Source organism: Puma concolor, chromosome B2 (genome assembly GCF_028749965.1).
Source record: "Puma concolor isolate L17-30 chromosome B2, mPumCon1.1.hap2, whole genome shotgun sequence".
Taxonomy (NCBI): domain Eukaryota; kingdom Metazoa; phylum Chordata; class Mammalia; order Carnivora; family Felidae; genus Puma; species Puma concolor.
Genome location: NC_141671.1, coordinates 148,162,013 through 148,182,731, shown reverse-complemented (window position 1 = coordinate 148,182,731; position 20,719 = coordinate 148,162,013). Strand labels below are relative to the sequence as shown.

Sequence of the window (20,719 nt, the reverse complement as noted above, 5' to 3'; positions counted from 1 at the left end):
ATTACAAAATAGAGTAACGTTAACAAGTTGAACTAATTATTTTACAGAACAGTCAGTTAAAACAAGTCCAACTTGTCAACAGAAGCCTGGCAGTAGATAACAATTAGGCTATTTAACATCCTCTCTCCAGAATGCTCCCCACCCTTCCCAGAGGGTGATATTAGCCTGTGCTTCTCCTAAGAGGAGACTAAGGGTTTTAAATATCTTTTTGGCTAACGATCAGCCTTCTATGTCCCTCCAAGCCCCTGCCTCTTGTTACCAATCTTTTTGACTGGAATTCGGTTCACTTTGGGACCATAGGTTTAGATGCAAGTGTTTGCCTCTACTGTGTCTCAGGTCTCTTACCTCAAGCCTTACCCGGCTCAGTCTGGTTGATTTTGTGTTTGCCAGCATTAGCTCTGGATAAACCTGGTGTTTGTACTATGTAAGTCATTGGAAGTATTTCAGTCTTATCCAATAGGCCCCATACACTGGTGGTGATTCATTCTTTGAGATCCTCCTAATCTAAAACACGGTTCCTACGGTTCTTATCCTAGTATCAAGTTCACAAGTTTTAAATCAATCCAGTTATCTTTGACTTACATAAATAGAAGGACAAATGTGATATACAGAAGGATATTCCATTCCCTAAGGAAGTTCTTAATCACCTATACTTTTCTCGATGTGATGAATTGAAAGAAATGTATAACGGGTGTAGATGGACACCCGTTGAATGAATTACTTTTAAAAATAAGTCAGAATTAAACAATCAAGAAATACAACTGAGCATCTCCAATGTCTAGAACACTGTGCAGAGTTGAGGGGCACAGGGACAAAGAATTATATGACATTGGCCATTTATACTTCACACTTTATATTATAAAAGCTATATTTGATGAACTTGTAAAATATTTTCATTATTTACTCCTAATAGTGACAGAGGATAATTTTGATTATGTAAATCACCATGAATGTGTGTATAATCTAGTGTATTCATGAGTAAATAAAATGTATCATTTATTCATGAAATTTCATAGGAACATAAAGCATACACAAAGGCATGCCTCATTATTACTTAAAATTACTAGTATTTATTTCATACAATTTTTGTTTCAATAATCATTATATAAATTCTAAAACATATTTAAATATAATTCTTTAATCAAAACTTTTTTATGGTCATGTGAAAGCATTTAAGTATGTCATCTGCTTCATCTTGAAATAAAGTTATAGTTTTATCATGTAAAATAACTTTTTTTAATACAAAGCACAGTAGATTTGGTAAAGGATTTACTGTTTTTCTCAGGGAGTTTTATTCATAGCTACTTTAATTTAGGATAGATAATCTGTGAAATATATTTCTCCATGGATTCTTATCTAAGTAAAACCCAGAAAAAGAAGGTAGTTACCCATGCTTTATCTTTTACTCATTATTTTATTTGGAATTTTTTATATTTTTTCTAGTCTTACTTTCTCTAACCTATGCTACATTGATGACTTTAACTTGGATTGGTTTTGGAGGATAATTCCAAAGTATAAATTATTATTGATACAGCACAATTACTCTTTATAACGTAATAAATTCACATGCTTTTTCCTAAATGGCAGTGAAATTAGTAAGTAATACAATTCATAGATAATGATATCTTAATTTTTTTTTAGTCTATGACTCTTACATGTATATGGGAATCTTAAAAATAATCTCTCTGTGAACATAACACTTCTTCTCTACCACAGATGAACAGAATTACCTTACAGATGCTTTAGAGTTTCAATTTTTGGGTGCTAAATATTAAATCTAAACTCCTCTTGCCTTATTTTTTAGCTCTTACAAAATCAGTGGTCACTCTATGTATTATACCTTGGCGTGCTTCTCACCAAGACTAGATCACTGTCTGATCAATGATGTGTCTGCACAACCCCCCAAAGTGGCAGCAGATGAATTTTTTTTAAGAGAGAGAGAGTGCAAGAGAGCAAGAAATTGTGTGGAAGGGGCAGAGAGGGAGAGCAAGAGAATCCCGAGCAGGCTCCACATGGTCAGCACAGAGCCCGACAAAGGGCTCAAACTCACAAACCCTGAGATCATGAACTGAGCCAAAGTTGGATGCTTAACCAACTGAGCCACCCAGGTGCCCCTTTAAGTCAGTTCTTAATAAACAGAAGCAAAATCAATAGGTATTCCTGAATTCTCTTTCAAAAATTTCATTTTAAGGGCATGGAATATGAAATATAAGCATTGAAAATATAAATATGTTTTTTTCTATAAAATAAAATAATTGAACTACCACAGACAGGTTCTAGAATTCTGGGTCCTATAAGTAAGTTTGAGTAAAGATTATTAGCTATCATTAGGCCATTTTCAGAACTCCTAAAACAGGAATTTGATAAGTCCCCTGATAAGGTTAAAGAGAAGAAAAAGACTACATCACGATGCAATCTTCCCACTGTTTTGTAGTTCTTGTTTGTAACTTGTATTCTTTTGCATTTTTCTCCGTACTTATAAAAATCACAAGAGCCATGAATATTTAATAAGTAGATTTTTAGCAATTAGTTGTGTTTTTATTTTACTTTATTTTTTAAAATGTTTTATTTATTCTTGAGAGAGAGAGAGAGAGAGAGAGAGAGAGAAAGAGAGAGAGAGAGAGAGAAACAGAGCATGAGTGAGGGAGGGGCAGATAGAGACAGGGACACAGAATCTGAAGCAGACTCCAGGCTCTGAGCTGTCAACACAGAGCCTGACACGGGGCTTGAATTCACAAGCCGAGAGATTATGACCTGAGCCAAAGTCAGATGCTCAACCGACTGAGCCACCCAGGTGCCCCAATTAGTTGTGTTTTTAAATCTTCCATTTAGATAAACTAGGAGAAATTACTGTTTTATGGACTATTAAATATGGATATAGAAAAAAGACTAGAGGAAATGCCAAACCTTATCTGCCTACTCCAGATTTGCTTAAGAGAGAGTTAATCACTATTATTCATGATTATTAAATAGTAAAAAATATCTTTATACAGATGGTTTCTGTAATAATTTGCAACTAAAATAAGTTATCTGCAATTAACAATCCAGAATAGCTATGGACAAAAAAAAAAAAAAAAAAAGGCTATTTTCAAATTTCCAAAGAACATTTCTAGAAAATGATCCTACTCTAGACCAAAAAGATAATTTTAATAAATTCTAAGCAACTAAAACTATAGAAACCAAATTACATAGCCATCAAGCAACAAACTTACTAATAAAAAAAAATCATTATCAAAACATGATCATAAAGCCCCTACCAATGGGAAAAAATAAGAATTCCTTAGAAATAACAATCATATGAAAGTAAAAACAAAATACAATTACATACCTTTTAATAATAAGAACAATAATGTCTATTAAAAATTAAGGTATTGGGGCACCTGGGTGGCTCAGTTGGTTGGGCATCCAACTTCGGCTCAGGTCATGATCACATGGTCCGTGAGTTCGAGCCCCACGTTGGGCTCTGTGCTGACAGATGAGAGCCTGCAGCCTGCTTCAGATTCTGTGTCTCCCTCTCTCTCTGCCCCTCCCCCACTCATGCTCTGTCTCTGTCTCAAAACTAAGAACATAAACATTAAAAAATAAAATGAATAAATAAAAATAAGGGTATTAAAAAGAAAGACATTTATTAAAAAGAAAGTCAATTATTCCAACAAAACCTCAGTAAAAAAAAAATAATAAGGGGGAATAGGAGAAAAGATAATATGCAAGAGGAGAAATAAGCCTATTATCAAAACCAGAAGAATTCATATATAAATTTAGGAGATAGTATATGAAGACAGAAACAAAAAGCCAAACAAATCATAAGTAAATCAAATCAAAACAATTAATAAAGTAGCAATGAAAATAAATGGCATATTATATTAACTAATATATATTATATATCAATATATATTTTATATAACATATATAAGATATTATACATAACATATATAATATATATTAATAAATAATTATATATTAATATATTAATCAATATATATTAATTATCATGTTATGTTGGTATCAATTAATATATTGATATATATTAATTAATTTAATTAATATTTAAATTAATATTTAAAATACATTAACAATGTATGTATGATATGACTCCAATTTTACACAAAAAGGATGTTGACATGCTTTTTTTGTTTTTAATGTTTATTTTTGAGAGAGACAGAGACAGAATGCGAGTGGGTTAGGGGCAGAGAGAGAGGGAAACACAGAATCTGAAGCAGGCTCCAGGCTCTGAGCTGTCAGCACAGAGCCCGACACGGGGCTCGAACCCATGAAACATGAGACCACAACCTAAGCTGAAGTCAGACGCTCAACCTACTGAGCCACCCAGGCGCCCCTCGACATACTTTTTAAGAATAATTCAAGAGCGATTAACTCTAGTGAAAGGGATTTTATATTTATTTTCCTTTTCCTTTTATAAGTATTTTCTTAAAACTCTACATAAGAATTTTTCCCTTTTGTAATTGAAATAATTGTTCAGAAACATATTGTTAAAACAAAGGCATTAAATCTAATTATTTTTTGTAGAATGCAAGTGTGGTACACATATTTAGTTTTCTTCCTAAAGGAAAATTCTAGTTTTCTTTTAGTTTATAGAAACACAATTTTGTTCTAGTAGCAAAGAATTGCAGGAAGATGGGCCCCTTCTTCAGTCTCAAAAGATGAGCCAAACTCAGCAATACCACCTCCCCACTTGTTAGGGTCTGAATATCTGTGTCCCTCAAAATATGCATGTTGAAGCCCTAACCCCAAGGGGATAGTTTTCGGAGATCAGGCCTTTGGGAGGTAATTAGGGTAGATGAGATCATGAGGGTAGGTAGGGCCTATGGGATGGAATTAGCAGTTTAAAAAAATGTAAAAAAAAATTAAGTTCATTTATTTTTGAGAGAAAGAGACAGAGTGTGAACAGGAGAGGGGCAGAGAGAGAGGGAGACACAGAATCGGAAACAGGCTCCAGGCTCTGAGCTGTCAGCACAGAGCCCGACACCGGGCTCAAACCCACACAAGTAGTAAGATCATGGCCTGAGCTGAAGTCAGACACTTAACAGACTGAGCCAACCAGGCACCCCTAAAAAATTTTTTTTAATGTTTATTTTTGAGAGAGAGAGACAAAGAGCGCACAAGTGGGGGTAGGGGCAGAGAGAGAGGGAGACACAGAATCTGATGCAGGCTCCAGGCCCTGAGCTGTCAGCACAGAGCCCCGTGGGGGGCTCGAACTCATGAACTGAGAGATCATGACCTGAGCTGAAGTTGGACACTCAACCAACTGAGCCACCCAGGCACCATGGAATTAGCAGTTTTCAATGAAAAGTAAGAGTCTCTATGTGCTTGCACTGAGTAAGGAAAGGACATAAGGACACAGCCATGAGTCACACTATCTGCAACCAGGAAGGAAGCCCTCCCCGGGAACTGAATTGGCCAGCACCTTGATCTTGGACTTCCAAGCCTCCAGAACTAGGAGAAATAAATTGTGTTGTTTAAGCCACCCAGTCTGTGGTATTTTATCACAGCAGCCAGACCTAAGATGCCACCTTAACATTAATGCCTAGTTTGGGGTGATAAGATACAGGATTGTGGTGGGTCACTGGGAAAAACCTTGCTCCCTGATAAGCAAAAGAGATGCCAATGACTAATATTCATTTTTAAAAGCTAAACACATCATGATTAAATCACATGCAAGAATATAAGGATGATGTAATATTACAATATCATCTATGCATAAATTAACATTAAATTAACATTAAAATAGTTATAAAAACCCTTATGATCATTTCAAAGATACAGAAACTATCTTCGATAAATTTCAACAATTATATAAAAGAAAAACCCTTAGTAAATTAAGGATATATTGCTATTGTCCTCCAGTTATCCTATGCTTTCAATACAGTTCTAGTCAAAATCCCAAAAAGATTTTCATGAAACTTGACAACTTATCCTAAAATCCCTATAGATGGTAAGAGACCAAGAATGTCAAAGAGGATGATAACAAATTGGTGAAACTCACCTTACCAAATATCAAGATTTTTAAAGCTACAACAATTAAGACAGTATGATACTGGCTCAGAGATAGATAAATCGACCAATAAGAAGGAATAGAGAGTCCACAGTTACTATTTATAAACGGGACTGAATGGATGGCTCTCCATTTGGAACAGACCAAATTAAAGCCTTAACTCTCATCTTAAAAAATGAATTAGTAGCACTCTCAACAATAGCCAAATTGTGGAAAGAGCCTAAATGTCCATCAACTGATGAATGGATAAAGAAATTGTGGTTAATATACACAATGGAATACTACGTGGCAATGAGAAAGAATGAAATATGGCCTTTTGTAGCAACGTGGATGGAACTGGAGAGTGTGATGCTAAGTGAAATAAGCCATACAGAGAAAGACAGATACCATATGGTTTCACTCTTATGTGGATCTTGAGAAACTTAACAGAAACCCATGGGGGAGGGGAAGGAAAAAAAAAAAGAGGTTAGAGTGGGAGAGAGCCAAAGCATAAGAGACCATTAAAAACTGAGAACAACTGAGGGTTGATGGGGGGTGGGAGGGAGAGGAGGGTGGGTGATGGGTATTGAGGAGGGCACCTTTTGAGATGAGCACTGGGTGTTGTATGGAAACCAATTTGACAATAAATTTCATATATTGAAAAAAAATGAATTAGTGACTGAATAATTAATAATCTGTGGAACATCATAAGAAGAAAACATGTTCAAGAAAACTTAACATATCAGGATGAAAAAAACATTTCTGAAACTAATCAGGAAATACACAAATCACAAAAAGAGATAACTAAAGAGATAACATAAAAAAGATAACTATAATTGCTTAAAATTAAATTTAAAATTTCTATACATCAAAGAAAAAAAAACTATGAAGACAAGTCACAAACTAGAAAATATCTTGAGTCCATATCCAGAAAATATGCATATCCAGAGTATACAACTATAAAGAATACCTATGCAATAATAAGAAAAGGACAACCCAATAGAAAAAATGGGCAAACACTAGTAATAAATATAGCACAGAGGAAGAAACTTACCTGATTAAAAAACTATGGAAAAAAACTCATATGACTATAAGAGAAATGCAAAATTAAAACAAGGTATCATTTCATACCCTGAGGATTAGTACAATTTTGTCTGATACCACCGATGATGATTAGGATTTAGGAAACAAGAGTTCTCATTAGCTGCTGCTGACAGTATAAATATGCACATATTACTCTGGAAAGAAATTTGACAAACTCTACTAAAGTTGAAGCTACACCTCATTATTCAGCAATCCACCTGAGGTGAACTTTGGCACAGGTGCATAATAAACTCTACAGAATGATGCAGTATTGAAATGTAGAAACCTAACAGTCCCTCAGTAAGAGAATGAATAAACACACTGGCTCATTCATGCAATGGGAATATGATACAGCAGGTAAGCAAATTTCCTCCAAGTGTTCCTGCTATCACAGGACATGCATTCCTGAAAATCTACCTGTTCTGCAAAATCACTCATTAAAAATAACAAGGTGTATGGGAAAAATAATGTTTAAAAGCCCATAAAAACCTATGCAATTTTGTAACCAGAGCACTTAATAATCATTCTAATAAAAAGTTATCAGCACAGTTAATTCTTAACCTTTGGAAGTGAAATACTGCAGTAAATATACTGCTGTTCTTTTAAAGAAAATGATGACAGGAGATGTTGTAAGGATTTACAAAGTAGGGTAACACTCCAACACTTTTAAGAGCAAGTATGCAAGGGGAACAGGAGGAATGATACTTTCTGCATCACTTTGAATTACTCTGTTGATATGCTGTGTTCGGTTGTGCTAGTATACTTTTCACTCAGCTGCTCTTACTTGGTGGCATAAAATTTTAACAACATGGGGCAAAAACGTATGAACCTCCTACTTACACTGATATCATTCCCCTATTTGTGAATTGAATATGAGCTAAAAGGCAGTGGAGAAACATGCCCTGTAACAGACTAGCCCAGGTATAAAGGTCACCTGAAGAACAATACCTAAGTTTTAATTATATATATACACATACACATTGCCATAAAATGTATGGATGCATGTATATGCACTACATTATTTGGGAATGATATATATAAACTATAGGATCCCAGTTACTTCCGGGAACGGAAGAATAGAAGGATGGAAAAGGAAGGAGGAGGTAGCTCTTCTAGTAAGGATTTGTTTATTTTTCTATAAGATCAGAAATTTATTTAAAAGAATACGATGTTATAACAAAACACCATTATTTATTAAATCTAGATAAATATATGCCTATTTTATTTATTTTTAGAACGTTTATTTATGAAGGAGAGCAAGCAGAGGAGGGGCAGAAAGAGAGGGAGAGAGAGAATCCAAGCAGGCTCTGGGCTGTCAACACAGAGCCAGATATTGGGCATGACCCCACTAACCATGAGGCCATGACCTGAGCTGAAACAAAGAATCAGATGCTTAACCGACTGAGCCACCCAGGTGCCCCAACATACCTATTTGATTATTTTCTATACTCAGTTTGCATAGTATTAAAATGTCCTCTGGAAGATTAAACTGGTATAAAGATAAAAATTAAAATCAACATTCTGGATATGAATTAATGGGGGAGATCAGTATCAACAGTTTCTAAACATATTACCAAATTAAAATACTTAAAATTGTGTTACACTGGCTAAATATTTCTCTAAAATATCTGGGTATTATGTATAATTACAAACAAACCAACCAACAAGAATAATGCAATAGTGGGAAATAGAATATTGCCTAGTAAACGTCTTCAAGAAAAGTTATATGGAAAATAGTTTTTTGAGATCTTTCCTTAATAGTATCCTCCCAAATGTTCTGAACCATTATTAAAGACTAATTAAATCAACCCCAGAAGAATAAGAAAAATTAAATCAGAATCTTGGAGGGTGAGGCTGAGGAATCAGTATTTTTTTTAAGTTCCCCTGGTGATTTCAATTTGCAACCTGAGAACTATGACATTAGATGTTTTCATCCATTTCTTTTTTTTTTTTTTCAACGTTTATTTATTTTTGGGACAGAGAGAGACACAGCATGAACGGGCGAGGGGCAGAGAGAGAGGGAGACACAGAATCGGAAACAGGCTCCAGGCTCTGAGCCATCAGCCCAGAGCCCGACGCGGGGCTCGAATTCACGGACCGTGAGATCGTGACCTGGTTGAAGTCGGACGCTTAACCGACTGCGCCACCCAGGCGCCCCGTTTCCATCCATTTCTAATGTGTATCATGAATGGGTTCCAGAGGTTTCACATATTCTTTTTTTTTTTTTTTAACATTTATTCATTTTTGAGAGTGAGAGAAACAGAGCATGAGCAGGGGAGGGGCAGAGAGAGAGGGAGACAGAATCAGAAGCAGGTTCTAGGCTCTGAGCTGTCAGCACAGGGCCCGATGCGGGGCTCAAACTCACAGACTGCGAGATCATGACCTGAGCCAAAGTCGGACGCTCAACCGACTGAGCCACCCCGGCACCCCTAACACATTCTTTTCAAGTGTGCATGGAACAGTCTCCAGAACAGATTGCATGTTAGGCCACAATGCAGGTCTCACTAAATTTAAGAAGACTGAAATTATATCAAGCATCTTTTCTGAACACGATGGTGTGAAACTAGAAATCAATTACAAGAAGAAAACTGGAAAACGCACACACACACTCACTCACCAACACATGAGGCTAACCACTATGTTGTTATGCAACCAATAGGGTAATGAAGAAATCAAAGATAACATCACAAAATACCCTGAGACAAATGGAAATGGAAACGCAATTTTCTAACATCTAGGAGATGCAGTGAAACAGTTCTAAGAGGGAAGTTCATAGCAACACAGAACTAGTTCAAGAGAACAAGAAAAATAACAAATAACAACCTAACTTTTACACCCAAAGGAAACAGAAAAAGGACAAAGCCAGAAGTTAGTAGAAGAAAGGAAATAATAAAGATCAGAGTGGAAATGAATGAAGTAGACACTGAAAGGACAATAGAAAAAAGATCAATGAAACTAACAGCTGGTTCTTTGAAAAGATAAACAAAATTAATAAACCTCTAGCCAGACTCATCAATAAAAAAAGAGGACCCAAATAAAATCACGAATGAAAGACAAGTTACCATCGACACCATGAAACACAAAGGGATCAAAACAAATTGGAATTATATCAACAAACTGGAAAATCTAGAAGAAGTAGATAAATTTCTAGAAACACACTATCTTCCAAGACTGAGTCACAAAGAAATAGAAAATATTAATAGACTGGGGCACCTGAGTGGCTCAGTAGGATAAGCATCTGACCTCAGCTCAGCTCATGATCTCACGGTTCGTAGTTTCTAGCCCCACAAAGAGTTCTGTGCTGACAGCTCAGAGCCTGGAGCTGCTTCAGATTCTGTGTCTCCTTCTCTCTTTGCCCCTCCCCAATTTGCTCTCTGTCTCTGTCTCTCTCAAAATTAAATAAACATTGAAAGACATTTTAGAAAATATTGATAGACTGCAAGTAATACAATTGACTAATTCAAAAACTCTCATAAATAAATAAGTAAGTAAATAAATAAATAAATAAATAAATAAATAAATAAATAAATGTATGTATGTATGTATGTATGTATGTATGTATGTATGTATGTATGTATGTCCAGGACCAGACAGCTTCAAGTGCCTGACTTCTGATTTCAGCTCAGGTCATGATCTCACAGTTTGTGACTTCAAGCCGCTCATCGGGCTCTACACTGACACTGTGGGGCTGCTTGGGATTGTCTCTCTCCTCCTCTCTCTGCCCCTCTCCTGCTCATGCACATGTTCTCTCTCTCTCTCAAAAAGATAAATAAAACTTAAAAAAAATTAAGGAGAAAGGAATACTTCCAAACTCATTTTTACAAAACCAGCATAACTCTGACACCAAAACCAGAGAAAGACACCACAAAAAGAAAGACAATTTTAGGCTAATATATCCCTGGTGAATATAGATGCAAAAATCCTCAACAAAATATTAGCAAACTGAATGCAACAATGTGTTAAAAGGATCATATACCACAGTCAAGTGGGATTTATTGCAGCAGTGCATGGATGATTTAACATCCACAAATTAATCACCCTGAGAAACCACATTAACAAAACTAAGAACAAAAATCATGTCATCATCTCAATAGATTCAGAAAAAGAATTTGACAAAATTCAACAACCACCTATGATTAAAAAACTCTCAACAAAGTAAGAAAAGAAGGAATGTACCCCAACATAATTAGAAGCCATATATATGACAAACCTACAGCTAACATCATATTCAATGGTGGAAGGCTGAAAGCTTTTCCTATAACATCACAAACAAGACAAAGATGTCGACTTTTTTTTTTTTCACCATTTTTAATATTGGAAGTCCTAGCCAGAGGAATTAGGCAAAAGAAAGAAATAAAAGACATCCAAATTGATAAGGAAAATGAAATTACAGATAACATGATACTATATATAGAAGATCCTAAAGACTCCACCAAAAAACTATTAGAACTAATAAATGAATTCAATAAAGTTGCAAGATACAAAATTAACAGAAATCAGTCATATTTTTATACACTAAGAATAAGCCATCAAAAAGAGAAATTAACAGTCCCATGTACAGTTGCATCAAAAAGAATAAAATACCTAAGGGCATCCAGGTAGATCACTCAGTTGGGCTGTCAACTCTTGGTTTTGGGTTCAAGCCCAAACGGTTTGTGGATTTAAGCCCCACGCTGGGCTCCATGCTGTTGGCACAGAGCCTGCTTGGGATTCTCTCTCATTCCCTCTCTCTTTGCCCCCCCGCCCCCACCACACTCACTCTTTCTCTCAAAATGAATAAACTTAAAAAAAAATTAAAAAAAACCCTTATGTATGCACTTCATTAAAAAAAAAAAAGAATAAAATACCTAGGAATAAATTTAACCAAAAAGGTGAAAGACATATTCTTTGAAAATTATAAGACACTGATGAAAAAAAAAGTTGAAGATGACACAAATAAATGGAAAGATATACCACATTCATAAATTGGAACAATACTGTTAAAATGCCCACAGCACCCAAAGCAATCTATGGATAAGTGCAATCCTCCTCAAAACACCAATGGAAGTTTTTCACAAAAGTAGAAAAAAGAATCCAAAAAATTTGTATGAAACCACAAAACGTCACAAATAGCCAAAGTAATTGTGAGAAAGAACAAAGCAAGGGGTATCATGCTCCCTGATTTAAAATAATACCACAAAGCTACAGTAATCAAAACAGTATGCTAGTGGCTCAAACACACACACACACACACACACACACACACACACACACACACACACACAAATCAATGGAACAGAATGGAAAGCCCAGAAATAAATGGACACACATATGGCCAAATAATCTATGAAAAAGAAGGCAAAGAGATACAATGGAGAAGATGTAGTCTTTTCAATAAATGGTCTGGGAAAACTGGATAGGTACATGCAAAAGAATGAAACTGGACCACTGTCTTGTACCATATACAAAAATAAATTCAAAATGGATTAAGGACTTGAATGAGAGACCTGCAGCCATAAAACCACTAAAAGAAAACATAGGCAGTAAGCTCTTTGACATAGGTTTTACCTATATTTGTTGGACCAGTCTTCTTAGGTATAGGCAACAAATGCTAAAATAAACAAATGGAATTGCATTAAACCAAGGAGCGTTTGGACAGCAAAGGAAACCATCAATAAAATGAAAAGGCAACCTATGAATGGGAGAAGATATTTGCAAACAATATATGAAATAAGGAGGGCTAATAGTCAAAATATATAAAGAACTTGAGCAACTTCATATCAAAAACAATTAGAAAACCCAACTAGAAAATGGGCAGAGGACTTGAATGGACATATTTCCAAAGAAGACATATAGATGGCCAGCAGGAGCACTAAAAGCTGTTCAATGTTCTATGCTCAATATGTAATCATCAGGGTAATGCAAGTTGAAACCAGAATGAGATATCACTTCATAACACCTGTGAGATCAGCTCTTATTGAAAAGACAAAATATAAGAAGTGTAGGGAAGATTTGGAGAAAAGGAAACCCTTGTAAGTGTTGCTAGGAATGTAAGTTGGTGGAGCCACTATGGAAAACAATATGAAGATTTCTCAAAAAATTGAAATTAGAACTACCATATGATCCAGCAATTCCATTTCTAGGTATTTATCCAAAGAAAATTTAAAAAAATAATTTGAAGAGGTATAGATACCCATATGTTCATTGCAGCGTTATTTACAATAGCCAAAATATGGACACAATTTGTGTCCATTGACAGAGCTCTGAGCTCTCAGAACAGAGCATGACGCAGAACTCAAACCCACAAACTGCAAGATCATAACCTGAGCTAAGGTCAGATCGACTGAGCCACCCAGGCTCCCCAAATATATATATGTATATGTGTATGTGTATATATATACATACACATATACATATATACATATATGTGTGTGTGTCTCAAAAATGAATAAACATTAAAAGAATTTTTAAAAAGCGTAACAGTGCCAGATTACTTAGGATCTTACAAAAGGGGAAGAACTTCAACTTTCACTAGGAATGAGGAGATGTTGAAGTGTTTGAGATAAGAAATGCAATGATCTGGCTGAATTTTAAAGAGATCGTCTGAGTTCCTAAATCAGGGGAGGGTGGTTAAAAAGAAAAAGACATATAATAATTAGGGCAATAAGAAAGAGGCAGAAGATGAGACAAGAAGGGTAGACTTGCTTACCTTCATTCATCAGATACTTAGTGAGTACACTATTAGGTACTGGTTAGGATGAAAAAAATTAGTTAGCCATGGGTTCTGCCCTCAAAGGAAATTTACAGAAGACAAAACATGAGCCAAAAATAACCATCATACACAGTAGAAAACAATGAGCAAAGGATAATTTTCCATCTTGGTTGACAAAGAGGGAAAATTAGGAAGTCTTCTTGAAGCAGTTGGCATTTTAGCTGGCCACAAAAATAAAAGTTCCTTGACAGCACGGGTTCTGCCTTTTCTAGACTGCTCAACTGCCAGCACCTAAACAGCATTTGGCACAGTGATCAATAGATATTCGTTACATAATGTGTGAAGGAACGTGTGTGTGTGTGTGTGTGTGTGTGTGTATGTGTGTGTGTGTGTGTGTGTGTGTGTGTGCAGATATGTAGGAAGGAGGGCATTTGAGCAGAGGGTACACGATAAGTGAAATCGCAACAATGAAAGGTTAGTGTTCAATTTGGTGGAAGGAAATGAGAATAGAGGGAGATGAAAGTAAACCTTAGAATAGGTTACATCACAGAAGACCTTGCTGGTCTGGTGGAGGTGCCATGGTTTTCTCTGAGCAGCGATAAGAGGGGAACTTTACTGGGAAGATGAATGTCGTAATACTGATGGACGCTTGAGGCAAACAACCAAATGGTGGATGGAATCTAGAGACCAGTTTGGATGAATATTGTAAAAGCCCAGACAAAAGGTGATGAGGTCCCCTCATCGTTAGTACTTCCACCGTGCTGAGCAAATATTTCTAAGCCTTACCACGGACGGACATGTATTTACATGTCCTGCAATTACTTTGCTTGTTTATTTCCTTTTCTTCACTAGCAATAGAACATATTTACCACTGCTGGTGTACATTTTTTTTTAAGTTTATTTATTTTGAGAGACAGAGAGAGAGAGAGAGCGGGTGAGGGAGGGGGACAGAGAGAGGGAGAGCGAGAATCCCAAGAGAGGGAGAGAGAGACTGACACAGGACTCGAACCCACGAACCGTGAGATCATGACCTGAGCCAAGATCAAGAGGCAGACGCTGAACTGACTGAGCCACCCAGGCACCCTAAGGCGGTGGACACTTCTAATTACCACGCTCACTGCTACTATTCCTTTTTCCCCTTATTACAGTAATAAAATGCCTCAAGTTTCAGCTAGACATAGAGCTACCAGTCAGAGACTACAGTTCCCAGCCTCTCTTACAACTGGATATAGTCATAAAAGTAAGTTTTCGCAACCGATTTGAGCAGAAGTGACAAGTGTAACTTCTGGGACACACATTTCTGATGAAGCTGCTTGCTCTCCATTTCTTCCTGCCTCTTCTTACATTATGCCCTTTTGTAGGTATATAGCTTTCTTAGCCCCTTTCCCGATGGAACGTGTGGGGGCCTGGGAGTTCCTGCAAGGGTCTGTTCTTCATAGGTTTTTGTAGAAAGGGAAAGTATAGGCCTATGACCAAATTCTGGCCGGTGGGATGTGAATGAAAGTGTGGTGTGGTGCCTGGGCCAGGCCTCCAAAAGGGAGCTTGCTGCTGCTGCTTCTTTCTTTCTTTTTGAGGGTAGGGATTTGACCCTGATGGTGGTGACCCCACCTTGACCGAGGACATCAACCGACAGGATACAAAGCGATATACAAGCAGTGCCCAACAAACTTGGACCTTTCTATGCAATAGAAACAACTTCCATTTTAGTTAAACTATTGTTATTGGGTCTCTGTTAAAGCAGCCAAGTCAATACCTTAATATATAATGTATAAATGTTGACCATTACCACTATGTGTTGAATGAATATATGATTGGTAAGTATAAAAGTCTCTACATATGTAACATTAAAGAATTATTTCTCCCATTCCCCTAAGCTTTGAACATAAAACATATGCCCGTTGAAAAGGAAAGCTACAGTATAAAGCTTAAGCTGAAGTCAATCTGTATCATCATAACTGGGGCCTATAGCCTAACTTGATTTATGATAAAGTGTATTAGCACAGAAGGCATCTATTGTCATTTGAGATTAAACCAATACAACACTGAACTACTGGTTTCTGGCTATAGATTCCAACATACCATGAAACAAGGCCTTTACAGGGAAAATGGAACATGAAATCTTCAAATTCTGTATCTCCTACCACTCTTTTTAGGCACACATAACAAGATGAATTTGATATTAGTCTCTGACTTCAGGAATTTTGTCATTGCTTGTTTTCAAACAGAATGCAATAATAATTTCAGGGAAGTAAAGGAAGAAGCTTATTTGACATTGGGTCTTAAAAACCTAGCCATTTATGCTTATTATTACTTTATAAATTTTTTTATTCATATATATATATATATATATAGAGAGAGAGAGAGAGAGAGAGAGAATATGACTGTTCAGATAGGGATTTCTGTTTGCACAGCCCATCTGATCAAATCAGTTTATGATCAAGTGTATATATTTATGTTACTAGAACGTTCTCAAAGAAACACTGGGAATCTCCATAGACCTCTTTGGGGCGCAGTTGCATACATCTTTTGTGGAGGAGCACTGGAATGGTGACTCATTTAATTAGGAAGTTTCTGAAAGAGGCAATTGAAGGGAAGTCTCAATGCCAGAAAAACGATATAGGTGTCCACACTTGGACAGCAGTTGTAATCAAGAGAAGCTGGAGACTGGCATGTTATTTTCTGAATAGAAATAAACCTTAAGAAAGAGAGAGGGGTATTCTGACTTTTTAATGCCAAAAGGTTCACATTGCTGAAGACAGAAATGGTGAAAGGTAAATATTGGAGATAAAAATGAAAAGTTTCACTTCCTATACCCCTGAAGTTATTTTGTATAAACGGTATCTTTCTTTTATCAAGCCTTTATTATTGTGTGGTAGTTTTCTTCGGAGGACGAAGGACAGGGACTTTGTTTTGCTGATCCCAAATGTTCCTAGCTTAGCAAAAAAAATAAATAAATAAATAAAATAAAAAGGAAAAGAGATGGAGTTTTGGTTGAATGAATGAATATGTGGATAATATCTGCATTTATGAATTGTAATTTCTCACTAAATAAAGTGAAAGAAAGAATGACACATCCTGTTCTGAGGCTCTTAATGGAAATACAGATATAACACTAAGAGATTTTCTCTAAAAATGCAAAATAAGAGGATATTTAACTCATGTAGGTTGTTTATAAAGAAGGCTTCTTCATAATCAATTTTTTTTTTGCTATTTTAGTTTTATAAGCATATTTCCTATATTGGGCAATACTGAAATACTTAATTTTCCAGGAACTATGACTTTAGGTATAAGGCTATGTTAAAAAATAAACATGATTATAAATAAAAATTTAGAAAAAAAAGAGAAAATGACCAATTTTTTATGTGTCTGTGAAAAAATATAACATTGAAAAAAATGACCGAGGCGCCTGGGTGGCTCAGTCGGTTGAGCATCAGACTTTGGCTTAGGTCATGATCTCATGGTTCTTGGATTTGAGCCCCACATCAGGCTCTGTGCTGACAGCTCAGAGCCTGGAGCCTGCTTCTGATTCTGTCTGTCTGTCTCTCTCTCTCTCTGACCCTCCCTTGCTCATGCTCTGTCTCTCTCTGTCTCTCAAAAATAATTTTTTTTTAAAAATGTAAAAAAAATAAAAAAGAAAAAACGACCAAGATTATAATTACAAATACTGTGTAGAAGAAAAAACAATTAATTAGCTTGAATGGTGATCGTATTCTATATTGCTGATAAATGAATCATCTGGACTCCCATGACCACCTATTCATGGGAAAAACATGTAAAAAAGATGGCAGGTTATTTAATCTACTTTCATGAATTTTACCTGTTGTAAATCAAGTGACACACATTCCAATAAGCTAAATATCATTTTGTGTACTAATATGGCAATCTGACCTAGGGATCTAGAGGTAATCTGTTTCGTTCATGTATTTTAAGGATGCAGTTTAGGAATAAGGTATTAGGTTTCCAACATTTGTATAAAAGAGATAATGTGATACTGGAAAACAACACTATTCATTTAACATAGTGAGCTGCTATACAATAAGTCAGATGCTCCCAGAGTGTAAATTATACAAATTTGAAAGCTGCATTTATTATTAATATCTCATTCCTACACAGGGGCTTGCTTAGTCTGTCAGTAGTAAAACCTGGCTTAGCATACCAAATCTAAAGCTGCTTAACAAGTATGAAAGTTTTTTTAAAACCTTTCATGCATGTAGCTAATTCACTTGTGTGCATTTTAAACCCTTTCTTTCCCCTAATAGTATTGAGAATATTTTTACTATAGCAATTATAGAAATTAAATATGAATTGTAGTAATAGAAATACTTGAACTGAAGCTTGGATTGTTTAAATTTATCATTTAAAAGGTCTATCTGGAAATAGACTTCATATTAAATTGCCTATCAGTGCTCTTACAGGCTGAAATTATTTTGTAAGAAAGAGGGTTGTTAAAGTAAATGTATGGATATGCTAAAACTTCTTAGGTTGAATTGATGAGATTTCTTATTGTAGATGATTTAATGAGTTTATGTTTCTGGGTGCACGTCAGCACGTCACATTTTGCAAGACTTTATGATTTCTAAGAACTCGCCTTCTATAAGGTCCTTTGCTGAGGAGTGGGGCTAGATTAGGAATCAAAGAGGGAAAGAGGGTCTTTTTTTTTTTTTTCCGTGTAAATAGTTTAAGAGTAATTTTGGATGGTCTAGAAACCATGAGTTATTAGGCAGGTGCTTATCAATGGGTATAGTACCTCACTTGCCCGATATCCTTTCTGACGACCTAGCCTGGACCTGCACACTCTGGTGGGCACCATCTGCAGAGTAATTGCCAGTTTTGCCAAAGACCACCCAGGACAGAGATTCAGAATCCATCACAGGGCCGGCCAGCATCTATAATCTGGTGTCCCCTGATTCGGAGCGAGTGCATTCAATGCAAGAAGATCACTTACGACTGAGTTTTTCATCATGGCTTTGACTGTGAAGCCCTCAGAAACCAGGGAGTGAGGCTGGTGCACCGGGAGCGGCTGTTGTGCCAGCAGCTTGGTCCTCTTCGGCATCTTGTCTGGGCATTTGTTTAAGCTCAGGGTCTCTTTTTCTGCCACCATCTTCCTAGAAAATGTCTTGTTCTCATAAAACGTGTAGTAAAAGAAGCAGTGGGTTTTACGGATGTGAGAAGGAGTTCGGGAAAAAAAAAAAATGTAAAAAGGCGCGATACTGGTAGAAATTCAACCCCTCGTAGCGCCCAGGTTGATCCAGATGTTTGGCAGCTCCTAGGTGAAGGGAGTTGAGGGGAGGGGAGGGGCGGGAAGAGCGAAGGACCGCGGCAAAAGCTGCAACAAGCTTCCAAAGGTAAGCCTCCCGGTTGCTAAGCGACGCGTCAACACTAAGGCCGAATGGCCCAGTTCCCCCGTGACGTACGTTTCCTGGGCCTGAATCCCGAATGGCGGCGGAAGGCCGGCGGCGGACCGCGGCCGGCGGCCGGAGGGAGAGGGGAGGGGTGAGGAGAAACTACGCGGTAAAACTACGACTCCCAGAAGGTCCTTGGTGCGCGCCGTCGGCGCGTGCGCATTCCGAAGGCCGGGCACAGGGGAGGCAAGTGCCGGAAGACTTACCCCCGGAGCCACACTGGTGGGAGGCACAGGCGGGTGCCGGTGTGCGCGGAGGCTCCTGCGTGCCTAGCAGTCTCCACCTGCCCAGTGACCATGATAGGTACGTGGGTGCCTGCCAGGTACAGCCTCTCTGCGCCGCCCCGCCGGGCCTCGGCGGACGGGGACCTCCAGGGTGTCCTCCGGTGTCAACTGTCAGTGGCAGGGCGGCAGTGTCCGCCCCTGCTCAGCCCGCGCGGCGGGCTGCCCGGTGCCCGCCGAGGACCAGGAGAATAAGTGTGTGTGTTCTAAGCCCCCACCCCGCCCGTGGTTTGACAGGCTTCCCGCTGGAGACAACTTCTCCGGGGACCCTGGTGTGCGCCTCTGCACCTCCCAAGGTGAAGCTGGGTCGCGCGTTCCCACAGCGAGCGCACTGCCCTGCCAGACCTGTGGGGGTCGGTGTGCGGGCCCCTCTCGTGCGCCCGGCGTATCCGTCCCTCCTGGCGCCTTGGTAGCTGTCTTCCAGTTAGGAACAGATTGGGACCCAACGTCTGTAGGACTCTCTATGGGGAAACCCTAGCGAAACATTAAACTCTAGGCTCAAAAGAAATCCCTGCGGATGGATTTAAACGTCTTGCTCCCTCCGGTCTTTCCTTTTAAATCTCTCATTGTAGGTCTGAGATGAAAGAATTAAGAGGAAACAATAACAAGGATTAATTCTTTTCAGAATGAATTCTTATTACTCAACACAAAGTGACCTAGGTGCATTTCGGTGATTAAAGCTTTGGAAATGGTTCTTCTAACTGTTTTTAAACACTGTGATGTATAAGGTTAGCAAAGTTTCTCCCTTACAGGGTTGTTAAGCCAAAGTTGTGGGTTTTGGGTTTGGGGGTTTTGTTTTTGGTTTTTTTTTAGCGGTAATCTCTGAAATTAGAGTTAATGCACAGTATGATTAGATACCGTTGTTATTTGGGGATTTGTTATGACAGAGATTGCTCTAGATTGTGTATGGAAGATTTGGTGAGCCTCTTTGGGGATTATTTTTGATGGGCGCCACTTACAAAATACTTTTGAGTACGACGAGTACATCTGAAGTCAAAAGTGGTCTGTCGAGAAAGATGAGAAGTGGATTTTTAAAATATGTAAGTTTGTATGCACTGATAAGCTCGTCTGAAGTCTTTTATTTAGGAAATTAATGTTAAAATGTAAAACATTCTACTTGCTGGGAGAATCGTGCCAGTTAACTGACACTGTCTTTGCTGCAATGATAAAACCTAAGGATGCTGTCCAATTTTTCTTACTTTTCGAGCACGTATGACTTCTGATGAATGACTTTTGAAAGTCATCCAATTAAGACATTTTTCTTAGAAAT

At 37.5% G+C, this 20,719-nt stretch overlaps 2 protein-coding genes across 3 annotated transcripts in view; one reads left to right on the top strand and one right to left on the bottom strand.

Annotated features, from left to right (window-relative positions):
* PACRG (parkin coregulated) overlaps window positions 1-19,319 on the bottom strand; it is a 509,125-nt gene extending 489,806 nt beyond the window's left edge. Inside the window, exon 1 of the mRNA XM_086708286.1 lies at window positions 18,712-19,319. Coding sequence (XP_086564412.1) covers window positions 18,712-18,867 — 156 coding nt within the window. The 5' untranslated portion in view covers window positions 18,868-19,319. The remainder of the gene's footprint in view (window positions 1-18,711) is intronic.
* The window catches only part of PRKN (parkin RBR E3 ubiquitin protein ligase), a 1,357,610-nt gene continuing 1,356,203 nt past the window's right edge, over window positions 19,313-20,719 (top strand). For both annotated transcript variants that reach the window (XM_086708284.1, XM_086708283.1), the window contains exon 1: window positions 19,313-19,471. In XM_086708284.1, coding sequence (XP_086564410.1) covers window positions 19,465-19,471 — 7 coding nt within the window. In that variant the 5' untranslated portion in view covers window positions 19,313-19,464. The remainder of the gene's footprint in view (window positions 19,472-20,719) is intronic.